At 37.6% G+C, this 11,860-nt stretch overlaps 1 protein-coding gene across 1 annotated transcript in view; it reads right to left on the bottom strand.

The window, feature by feature from the left end:
* Window positions 1–5,241: 5,241 nt before the first annotated feature.
* The window catches only part of LOC306966786 (voltage-gated inwardly rectifying potassium channel KCNH2-like), a gene marked incomplete at its 3' end in the record, with an annotated part of 115,157 nt that continues 108,538 nt past the window's right edge, over window positions 5,242–11,860 (bottom strand). The window contains exons 24-25 of the mRNA XM_079561603.1: window positions 10,636–10,759; window positions 5,242–5,757 (exon numbers count right to left, since the gene is read on the bottom strand). Of these exons, the coding sequence (XP_079417729.1) occupies window positions 5,242–5,757; window positions 10,636–10,759 (640 nt within the window). The remainder of the gene's footprint in view (window positions 5,758–10,635; window positions 10,760–11,860) is intronic.

Below are 11,860 nucleotides of genomic sequence, written 5' to 3'. Positions count from 1 at the left end.
AAACTGAGACGAAAACAATGATGGAAATGTGACAAAAAAGTGACAAAAAATTGACGAACAAATGACAAAAATGTGACAAAAATGTGACCAAAAAAATGACAAAAAATTTGACAAAAATTATAAACAAAAAAACAAATGTGTTAAAAACTTGACAAAAAAATAAATAAAAAATTGATAAAAAAAATAGATTAAAAAATGACAAAAATGTAATAAAAATGTGACAAAAAATAACAAAAATGTGACCTAAAAAAGACAAAAATGTAACAAAAATGTGACAAAAAATGAAAAAAATTGACAAAAATTATGACAAAAAATGACCAAAAAAATGACAAATGTGATAAAAATTGGACACAAAATTATACAAAAATGTGATAAAAAATTGATGAAAAAATGACAAAAATGTGACCTAAAAAAGACAAAAATGTGACAAAAAATTGACAAAAATGACAAAAATGATGACAAAAAATGACAAAAAGACAAATGTGATAAAAATTTGACAAAAAAATTACAAAAATTTGATAAAAAAAAAATGACAAAAAAGTTACAAAAATGAGTTGAATACCCAACAAAAAAATTATGGAAAAAAACTGATGTGAGGAAAAAGATCCTCTTGGTTCAGGCGGGAGTTAAGAGGTTAATAAACTTTTACAAATATGACTCATTAAGATGGATAACATCTGTGGCAATTGTTAAGCTATTGGCAGGAAGTGACATAGATGGTAAAGCTCCACAGCAGATTGACTCATTTTCCCATTGACATAACATGGTCGGCATGGCAACAGTGTGGAAATGGTTCTATCTATGTCACTTCCTGTCAGCGTCCAATAAGGAAGTAAAACTAAAAACATCACAAAAATGGTCAAACTAAGCTGGGTCACATTCTTTTTGTTTTGCTAAATCTTAAAAAAAATTGTGTTAACTATGTTTTTGCCAACATTTTGTCTAATTTGTCATATGCACTTTAATGTTATGTAACAAAATGCAGTACAATTCTGTGCATAACTTCAAATCATAACAACACCGTCCAAGAAGTGACTTCCTGTTTCGATCCAGCACGCCAAAATAAAAGCACCATCTTATTCATTAACCTCTTACCACCCTAAACCCTAAACCAAGTGCATTCTGTCCTCTTTGGCCATTATATAGGCCTGTGTAACAGCTCATTTGAAAGCTAAGACCCACAAAACTGATCTTTTTCCTTGCGTTGTTGCTGTGTTGTGTCACCTTTTTTATGTTTTTTTAATTCTTTTTTTTAAATTTATTTTTGTCACATTTTTGTTGAATTTTTGTTACATTTTTGTTGATTTTTTGTCATTTTTTGTTGAATTTTTGTCACATTTTTGTTGATTTTTTGTCACATTTTGTTGAATTCTTTTTTAGTTTTTGTTGAGTTTTTGTCGCATTTTAGTTGAATTTTTGTCACATTTTTGATTAATTTTTGTCACATTTTTGATTAATTTTTGTCACATTTTTGATTAATTTTTGTCACATTTTTGTTGAATTTACATCCTTGTTTTCTTCTTCATCCAGTTCATTAATTCAACTTTCTTCCTGCCTAACTAGTAACACAAAACACTTAAAAAGTGTGTATTTAATTATATTCTTGTAAAATTGATGTATTAATATTAAATGTATGACAAAAAGTGAAATTAGCCGATTATAAAAGAAGGGAGATTAAAAAATTAAGTGCTATTTCCTGTTGCTTTTCATTGCACCAGGTTCTAAGGAGGACAATCACAACATGGCCGCCAGAACGCCTTTAGTTCCAAGTGTTACTATGGCGATGTCCTGTCTAGAGTTATATTAACCTCTTAACTCCTGCCTGAACCGAGAGCATTTTCTCGAGTTCAGCTTTACCCAAATCCTGTAGGCCAGGGAAACGCCTCATTTGAAAGCTAAGACCTACAAAACTCATCTAAATGGATCTTTTTCCTCACGTCATCACATTTTTTCCCATCTTTTTTTTTTTTTTCAATTATTTTTTGTAACTTTTTTGTCATTTTTTTGTTACATTTTTGTCACATTTTTGTCAATTTTTTTGTAAATTTTTTAGCACTTTTTTGTCAAAGTTTTCTCATTTTTTTGTCAATTTTTGGTCATTTTTTTGGGCTTTTTTGTCATTTTTTGTCACATTTTTGTCCATTTTTTTGTCATTTTTTTGTCGATTTTTTGTCACATTTTTGTCACATTTTTTCGTCACTTTTTTGTCAATGTTTTCTCACTTTTTTGTCACATTTCCATCATTGTTTTCGTCTCTGTTCTGTCGCTATTTTCTCAGCTTTTTTCCAGAAGCTTTTGGATTGGGGTAAAGCCAAACTGGAGAAAATGTGCTCGGTTCAGGCGGGAGTTAAGGGGTTAAAGATCTTTGGGTTTAAAGGACATGGAGTCCAGCATTACCAGCCGATGTTGAGGAAAATGTAGTTCAGAGATGCTCCTACGATACACCCCACACACAGCATCCAACAACACATTTAAATCAGTGTTTTATCTAAAATCTCTTTCACTGAGCAAAGGACTCTGGGAAATGTAGTTTAACGAGTGCTCCAGCTGAGCCGCTTGTTTTAATTATTGATGTTTTCTGCTTGAATGGTTTATTAATGAGGCTCATGTAGTGGACTGAACCACAGCAAAAGATCAAAAGAAAATGGAGTTCACAGACCTTTTTTACCAACAAAGATCTGCCAAAACCATCAGGAGCATCATGGGAAATGTAGTACAAGGCAAGTTTCAAATGAGAAGGCGCTTTCAATCATCATCCAAGCTCAAATTTATATTTTCTTTAGCCGAAAACATCTTCCTCTCCCTAAATTCTCTGCAAAGACCTACATGACAGCAAAGGATGATGGGAAATGTAGTGCAGGGACTTTTCACTAATAACAAACAACCAGCATTAAACACAGAATTCTCGTTAATCATAAATCTTTCTCCCTCTGCATGTCTCTGTTTCACGCCTGCAATCACGCTGCAAAGGATCATGGGAGACGTAGTGCAGAGACAAGCCTCTGCATAGAACCAACCCTTAGCGCCATATTTAGACAAAATGATAAAAAAAACAAGCACCTTATCCATATTCATGCGTAAGCGACAGCAAAGGATGATGGGAAATGTAGTGCAGATATGTGTCTGGGCGATAACATGCAAACAACCAACATTAAACATAGAATTTTTGTTCTGTCTGTAATAAAATCCTCAGAAATCTCGCTCCCTCTGCAACACCTGCAATCACGCCGCAAAGGATGATGGGAGATGTAGTACATGGATGCTCCTCTGTGATAATGTGCATGCAACCAGATTTAAACACCATTTGTAGACGCGTTCTTGAACCAAAACTATAAAAAACAAGCAGCTTTTCTATATTCATGCATAAGCGACAGCAAAGGATGATGGGAAATGTAGTGCAGATATGTGTCTGGGCGATAACATGCAAACAACCAACGTTAAACATAGAATTTTTGTTCTGTCTGTAATAAAATCCTCAGAAATCTCGCTCCCTCTGCAACACCTGCAATCACGCCGCAAAGGATCATGGGAGATGTAGTACAGAGACAATCCACTGTGAAAACGTGCATAGAACCAACATTTAGCGCCATATTTAGATACATTTCTTGAACCAAAATCATAAAACGTATCCATAAACTTAACCTTATCCATATTCATGCATAAGCGACAGCAAAGGATGATGGGAAATGTAGTGCAGAGATAGTATCCGACTACAACCAACATTAAACATCACATTTATCAGCAATCTTGCTCCCTCTGCAACACTCGATGGCTCACACCTGCAATCACGCTGCAAAGGATGATGGGAAATGTAGTGCAGAGATGTGTCTGGGCGATAACATGCAAACAACCGACATTAAACATAGAATTTTTGTTCTGTCTGTAATAAAATCCCCAGAAATCTCGTTCCCTCTGCAACACCTGCAATCACGCTGCAAAGGATCATGGGAGATGTAGTACAGAGACAATCCTCTGTGAAAACGTGCATAGAACCAACATTTAGCGCCATATTTAGATACATTTCTTGAACCAAAATCATAAAACGTATCCATGAACCTAACCTTATCCATATTCATGCATAAGCGACAGCAAAGGATGATGGGAGATGTAGTGCAGAGATAGTGTCAGACTACAACCAACATTAAACATCAGCATTTATCAGCAATCTTGCTCCCTCTGCAACACTCGATCGCTCACACCTGCAATCACGCTGCAAAGGATGATGGGAAATGTAGTGCAGAGATGTGTCTGGGTGAAAACATGCAAACAACCAACGTTAAACATAGAATTTTTGTTCTGTCTGTAATAAAATCCCCAGAAATCTTGCTCCCTCTGCAACACCTGCAATCACGCCGCAAAGGATGATGGGAGATGTAGTACAGAGACAATCCTCTGTGAAAACGTGCATAGAACCAACATTTAGCGCCATATTTAGATACATTTCTTGAACCAAAATCATAAAACGTATCCATAAACTTAACCTTATCCATATTCATGCATAAGCGACAGCAAAGGATGATGGGAGATGTAGTGCAGAGATAGTATCCGACTACAAGCAACATTAAACATCACATTTATCAGCAATCTTGCTCCCTCTGCAACACTCGATCGCTCACACCTGCAATCACGCTGCAAAGGATCATGGGAGATGTAGTGCATGGATGTTCCTCTGTGATGATGTGCATGCAACCAGATTTAAACACCATTTGTAGATGCGTTTTTGAACCAAAACTAAAAAAAAACCAGCACCTTTTCCATATTCATGCATAAGCGACAGCAAAGGATGATGGGAAATGTAGTGCAGAGATGTGTCTGGGCGATAACGTGCAAACAACCAACATTAAACATAGAATTTTTGTTCTGTCTGTAATAAAATCCTCAGAAATCTCGCTCCCTCTGCAACACCTGCAATCACGCTGCAAAGGATGATGGGAAATGTAGTGCAGATACAGTATCAGACCACAACCAACATTAAACATCAGCATTTATCAGCAATCTTGCTCCCTCTGCAACACTCGATCGCTCACACCTGCAATCACGCTGCAAAGGATGATGGGAGATGTAGTACATGGATGCTCCTCTGTGATGATGTGCATAAAATCAAAAGTATGGATGATTTCTTGAACCAAAATCATAAAGAAAAGCACCTTCTCTATCTTCATGCATTAGTGGCAGTAAAGGATGATGGGTAATGCAGTGCAGAGATGTTCCTGCAGGAGATAACATGCAAACCACCCAACATTAAACACCATTTAACAGCATTTGTGTATGTTTGTGACACGGACAGCATGCCCCCCCGCCCCCTGAGCCCCGGGCAGACACGGCGGGCGCATGCAGCACGTCTGACGCACACACCAGAGGCAGGTGCTGCGGTCTTCTTACTCTGATCTCCGTCGTCTTGCCGACCACCCGCTCGTCCATCTCCAGGCCCGGCTCGTTCTCGTTCTTGTCCCTGTGGGAAGGGGAGGACCAGCACAGGAGACAGGAGTGTTTGAGCAGCGAGGCCAGCGAGGTGTGCTCCTTCCCGCCGTGACGGTGGTCGTGCACCCCCTCCCAGGACCCCCCCAGCTTGTCGGGCAGCACCGCGGGCTCCTCCATGGCTGTGGCTCCCGCTCTCTCCGACGCCGCTCCGCCGCTCTGGAGCGACACTGCAGATGGGGGGGAGGGGCCCCCGCGCCGGAGCCGGGGCCAATGGGAGGCGGGGGAGGCGCGGTGATGCAGGGATGAGTCAGGGCCGGAGGGAGCGGCGCCGCGGGGCTGCGGGGCGGAGCGGCCGCACGTTCAGGGCCGCAGCGGATCTAAGGCCGTGGGTTTTGTCTGAACAGCGTTAGGAAAAAGGCTGAGCGAGAGTGACGGGAGCATCTCAGTGTTTTTAGGGACTTCTGGATTAAAGTGATGAAACGACTGCTGCAAACATCTGCACGACTCATGAAGATAATAGTCTTAACCTCTTAACCCCCGCCTGAACAGAGCATATGTTTTACTTTGGCAAATATAAAAGCTTCTTGAAAGGAAAGAGCATCGAAATAGCGACAAAAACCCAGAGTTCTAAAAAAAAGAGACAAAAATGTGACAAAAATGTAGCAAAAAAATGTCAAAAATGTGATGAAAAAATGAAAAAAAATTGACGAAAAAATGACAAATATGCGACAAAAAAGTGACAAAAAAAGGACGATAATGTGACCATAATGCGATAAAAAAAATTACAAAAAAGTGACAAAATGCAACGAAAAAGTGGCAAAAAATGTGACAAAAATATGATGAAAAAATGACAAAAATGTAACGAAAAAATGACAAAAATGCAACAAAAATGTGACAAAAATGTGACGAAAAAGTGACAAAAAAATGACGAAAATGTGACCATAATGCGATAAAAAAAATTACAAAAAAGTGACAAAATGCAACGAAAAAGTGGCAAAAAATGTGACAGAAATATGATGAAAATATGACAAAAAATGTACAAAAAAATGACAAAATGTAACAAAAATGTGACAAAAAAGTGACAAAAAGGCAGCAATGAAAGCAATGAAAAAAACGTTAAACTAGCGAAGGCAACAACAAGGAGAAAGATTAACTTGGGGCCGTTTTGTCGATCTTTCAAATGAGGCGTCACACGTAGGCTGTAAACTCCAGTCAAGAGAAGCTTTTAGATTCGAGTAAAGCCGAACTGGAGAAAATGTGCTCGGCTAAGGCGGGTGGTAAGAGGTTAAACAGATCACAGGGCACGTCTTCCCCTAATTTCCCACCCATTTCTTTTTCAGGATTTCTTGACACTGAAGACACGGATGGGACGATAATGAAATTAGGGCCATTATGTTATTCATTTATTTATTCATTTATTAATCAAAAAACTATGCTGATTATTTTCTGTTTTCTGAACATGTCTCAATGAAGGAGAGGTCTCTGTTTCACACCTGCCCCCTGCTGGTCAGCCCTCACACCTGTCCAATCTATTATGCTAATATTGTCATAGCTAAGTGTAATAATCGAAATCGTAATCAGCTTTCGATTAATTCCACAGCCCTAATTGAAATAGTCGACAACTATTTTAGTGATCGATTAATCGTATTCTGGTTCACAGAGGCTCAAATGGAGCAAAAATGACATAAAAAATGTAGTATTTTTGATGAAAACCTGTGTGTTTATTGTTCGGGTCTGTAGTGTTTTTTTAACCATTTTGCATTTAAAATAACTTATATTTGAGCAGCATCAGCTTCGTGGTTGTATAAGCTACGCGGCGGTGGAGTGATCTGCGAGAAAATAGTCCCTCAAAATGTGATCATTCATGTGATGCAGGTCAGTTATATTCCAAACATTATTCTGTGGACACAAACATTTATATGGTTAGTCTGGTGTTATAAGTGATTTGCCTCAGGTGCTCTGTGGAGCGGGTCAGGCTGTTTTTAATGCAGGCTAGCTGATACCATAGACATGCACTAGCCTTGCATTAGCCTAGCGCCACAAAACTCTTCAAATATAAAAACTGCAGGAATTACCAAAAAAAAATATCTCCGGGTATCAGCAACACTCTGGATAACAAGGAAATGAGGCCCTGTGTCAAACATCCTGAAACATCCCTTTAAAGCCTAAAAGATTTGGCGGAATGACCCATGAGCAGCTCCACAGAACGTGCTGGTTCTGAAGTGCGTAATCAAAGCATGCATTTGGATGAGAAACTGACCAACTGAGATTTGAAATACTGCTGACTTCAGTCACATCTCCATGGAGACGCCCCCCCCTCCCGGTAAAGCTACTAGCTGATATGACCTTGTAGACGATATGGTGCCCACCTCTATCTGCCAAACATCTGCATTTAGATTGAGATATCTGCTTAAACAAACCACAAAGTGCAGGAAAACAAAACATAATCCCCTCAAACTGCAAATTAAATGTGTGTTAACTGCAGTTTTTGTTTTGTTGCTTTCCTTTAGATCAGACCAGTGTGTTTTTTTTCCACACTTGACAGTTTCGACGGCTCATTTTCTGCAGTCTTCCTCACATGATGAGGCTGAGCGAGAGTGACAGGAACATCTCAGTGTTTTTAGGGACTTTCTGGATAAAAGTGATGAAACGACTGCTGCAAACATCTGCACTACTCATGAAGATAATAGTCTTAACCTCTTCACCCCCGCCTGAACAGAGCATATGTTTTACTTTGGCAAATCTAAAAGCTTCTTGAAAGGAAAGAGCGTCGAAATAGCGACAAAAACCCAGAGTTCTAAAAAAAGAGACAAAAATGTGATGAATGACAAAAAAGTGACAAAAATGTAACAAAAAAGTGACAAAAATTGGACGAAAAAGTGACAAAAATGCAACAAAAAACTGGACGAAAAAGTGACAAAAATGCGATGAAAAAATGACAAAAAAGTGACAAAAATGCAACAAAAAAGTGACAAAAATTGGACGATAAAGTGACAAAAATGCAATGAAAAAATGACGAAAAAGTGACAAAAATGCAACAAAAATGCAACAAAAAAGTGACAAAAATTGGACGAAAAAGTGACAAAAATGCGATGAAAAAATGACAAAAAATGGACAAAAATGCAACAAAAAAGTGACAAAAATTGGACGAAAAAGTGACAAAAATGCGATGAAAAAATGACGAAAAAGTGACAAAAATGCAACAAAAAAGTGACAAAAATTATGAAAAAGTGACAAAAATTTGACGAAAAAGTGACAATAATTGGATGAAAAAGTGACCGTAATGCGCTAAAAAAAAATACAAAACAGAGATATCTGCTTAAACAAACCACAAAGTGCAGGAAAACAAAACATAATCCCCTCAAACTGCAAATTAAATGTGTGTTAACTGCAGTTTTTGTTTGGTTGCTTTATTTTAGATCAGACCAGTGTGTTTTTTTTCACACTTGACAGTTTCGACGGCTCATTTTCTGCAGTCTTCCTCACATGATGTTAACGTGACCTGTCTTTGTACTTTCTCTGTGACGCTCCTTTGTTTCCCTTTTGTTTCCTTTTTGTTTTCTCTTTTTCCTCCACCAACTGCTGCCTCCCTTTTCTTTCTTTCTTTTTTACTCTGAGGAAGACTGCAGGAAGTGAGCCGTCGAAACTGTCAGGCATGAAAAAACCACACTGGTCAGAGAGGTCAGTTTTTAACTTTAGCTGTAGATTACTGACATGAATATGAGAAAAAAATATATATATTGCAAGTTTTCTGTCATTCAATGTTTTCAGATAAAGGAAATGTTCTATAGCTTTAAGCAACGAAATCTACACAATGGATAAAACCAGGCTGCATGGTTTTATTTTGCTGATATTATTAGTTCAGGGTATCTGCAGAGGTGGACAAGTCAAATTTAACACTTTTTAAGACCTTTTTAACCCCTTAACTCCCACCTGAACCGAGCACATTTTCTCCAGTTTGGCTTTACCCCAGTCCAAAAGTGACGAAAAATTGATGGAAAAAGTGGCAAAAATGTCACAAAAATGTCACAAGTAATTGACAAAAAAATGACCAAAAAATGACAAAAATGTGACAAAAATTTGATTAAAAATTTGCGAAAAAATGACAAAAAATTGACAAAAAATTGATAAACAATTGACCAAAAATTGACAAAAATGTGACAAAAAAGTGACAAAAAAGTGACAAAAATGAGTTGAATACCCAACAAAAAAATGAGGGAGTTAAGAGGTAAGGAAGTGCTGATGGAGTAAACTAAAGGGAAATGTTTTTTGAAGGCTCTATTCATGAAATTTACATTGTACAAACCACTACAGACCCTAAATATAAAATCAAAGTAGGTTTTCATCAAAAATACTACATTTTTTTGGTCATTTTTGCTCCATTTTTGTCTGTGTGAGCCAGAAAACGATTCATCGATTACTAAAATAGTTGTCGACTCTTTCAATAATCGATTAGTCGTCGATTAATTGATTAGTCGTTTCAGCCCTACAAGAAATTGACAAAAAAATGTACGAAAAAATGACAAAAATTTGACAAAATTTGACAAAAAAAATTGATAAAAAATTGACGAAAAAATGTGACAAAAAATGTGATACAAATTTGACAAAAAAATGACAAAAATGTGACAAAAAAGTGACAAAAATATGAGAAATGTGACAAAAATTCTACAAAAAAGTGACAAAAATTCAACAAAAAAGTGACAAAAATGTGACAAAAATGTGACAAAAATTCAACAAAAATGTGACAAAAATTCAACAAAAAAGTGACAAAAATTCAACCAAAAAGTGACAAAAATTCAACCAAAAAGTGACAAAAATTCAACAAAAAAGTGACAAAAATGTGACAAAATGTGACAAAAAAATGACAAAAAAGTAAAAAAAAAAAAAATGAGTTGAATACCCAACAAAAAAATGATGGAAAAAAAATCTGATGACGTGAGGAAAACGATCCTCTCGGTTCAGGCGGGAGTTAAGAGGTTAAAAGTGAAAACATCTTTTGGGTTCAAAGCTCAGTAAAAATCCCTCCGCCGCCGTCTCCCACAAAGGAAATGACCGTATTTGGATCACAGCGCCACCTCGGGCACAGCCTTTCCTGCTACACGTGGACACCGCACCTGTCAGTATTTGTGAATGAAAGTTAAATGATTGTTAAAGGGGGAGGACGAGGGGCTTGAATCTGCAGCCGCTCCGCTCCGCAGCCTCGCCGCAGCACACGGTTAAATGAGGGGGATTTGGGGGGCGTTTTATTTGGCGTTCTGCTCGTCCCGCGGCCCCTCCCCCCTCACGCGCCGCTCGTCTGGCCCCTCCCTCCACGCCGCCGCTCTGCAGCAGCGCCGCTCTGCACACGTGAGAGCCATTCACAAGAAAACAGACGTGTCGCTCGGAGATGTTTCCTCTGCAGCTCCTGACACGAATGGAAGGTTTTCTGTAAATACTTCAGCAACAAATCTAATCTTGCTCTGTAATGTAGATTTATTCATAATTACACTTCATTATTTTGTTAATTAAGCCAATTTTCTCATTAGAAAGCAGAATGAGCGCCACACATTTGTTACCAGATCATGTATCACGAAAATTAGCTGAATCTTAAAGGGACTATACAGAGTTTGAAAATGTTACAATTATGTATTTTCCTTCCCCCACATGTTCTTCCATGTCCTAATGTGTAGAATGAGCTCAGACCTGCCTCTAAAATCCTGCACTGTCACTCAGAAAGGTGTTAATTCGAGTCTGAAGTGCCGTCATGCACGAGCTTAACCTCTTAACTCCCGCCTGAACCGAGAGGATCTTTTTCCTCACGTCATCCGATTTTTTTTTTTCCATAATTTTTTTGTGGGTGTTCAACTCATTTTTGTAACTTTTTTGTCATTTTTTGTCATTTTTTTAATCATTTTTTTTTCTTTTTTTTTGTCAAATTTTGTCAATTTTTTACGTCAATTTTTTATCATTTTTTGTCACATTTTTTGTCACATTTTTGTCATTTTTTGTCACATTTTTGTAATTTTTTTGTAATTTTTTTGTCACATTTCTGTCAATTTTTTATCACATTTTTGTCACATAAAAAAAAAAAATGTTCAATTTTTTGTCAGTTTTTCGTCAATTATTTGTCAATTTATTGTGACATTTTTGCCACTTTTTCGTCACATTTCCATTATTGTTTTCGTCTCAGTTTTGTTGCTATTTTCACAGCTTTTCTCCAGAAGCTTTTGGATTGGGGTAAAGCCAAACTGGAGAAAATGTGCTCGGTTCAGGTGGGAGTTAAGGGGTTAAAGGGACTATATGGAGTTTAAAAATGCTAAAATTATGCATTTTCTCCCCTACATGTTCCTCCATGTCCTAATGTGTAGAATGAGCTCAGACCTGTTCACCACAACTGCCTCTAAAATCCTGCACTGTCACTCAGAAAGTTGTTACTTCGGGTCTGAAGTGCCGTCATGCA

The sequence above is a fragment of the Gobius niger genome (assembly GCF_951799975.1).
Source record: "Gobius niger genome assembly, chromosome: 8".
NCBI classification, from domain to species: Eukaryota; Metazoa; Chordata; class Actinopteri; order Gobiiformes; family Gobiidae; genus Gobius; species Gobius niger.
This window is presented reverse-complemented; position numbering and strand designations above follow the sequence as displayed.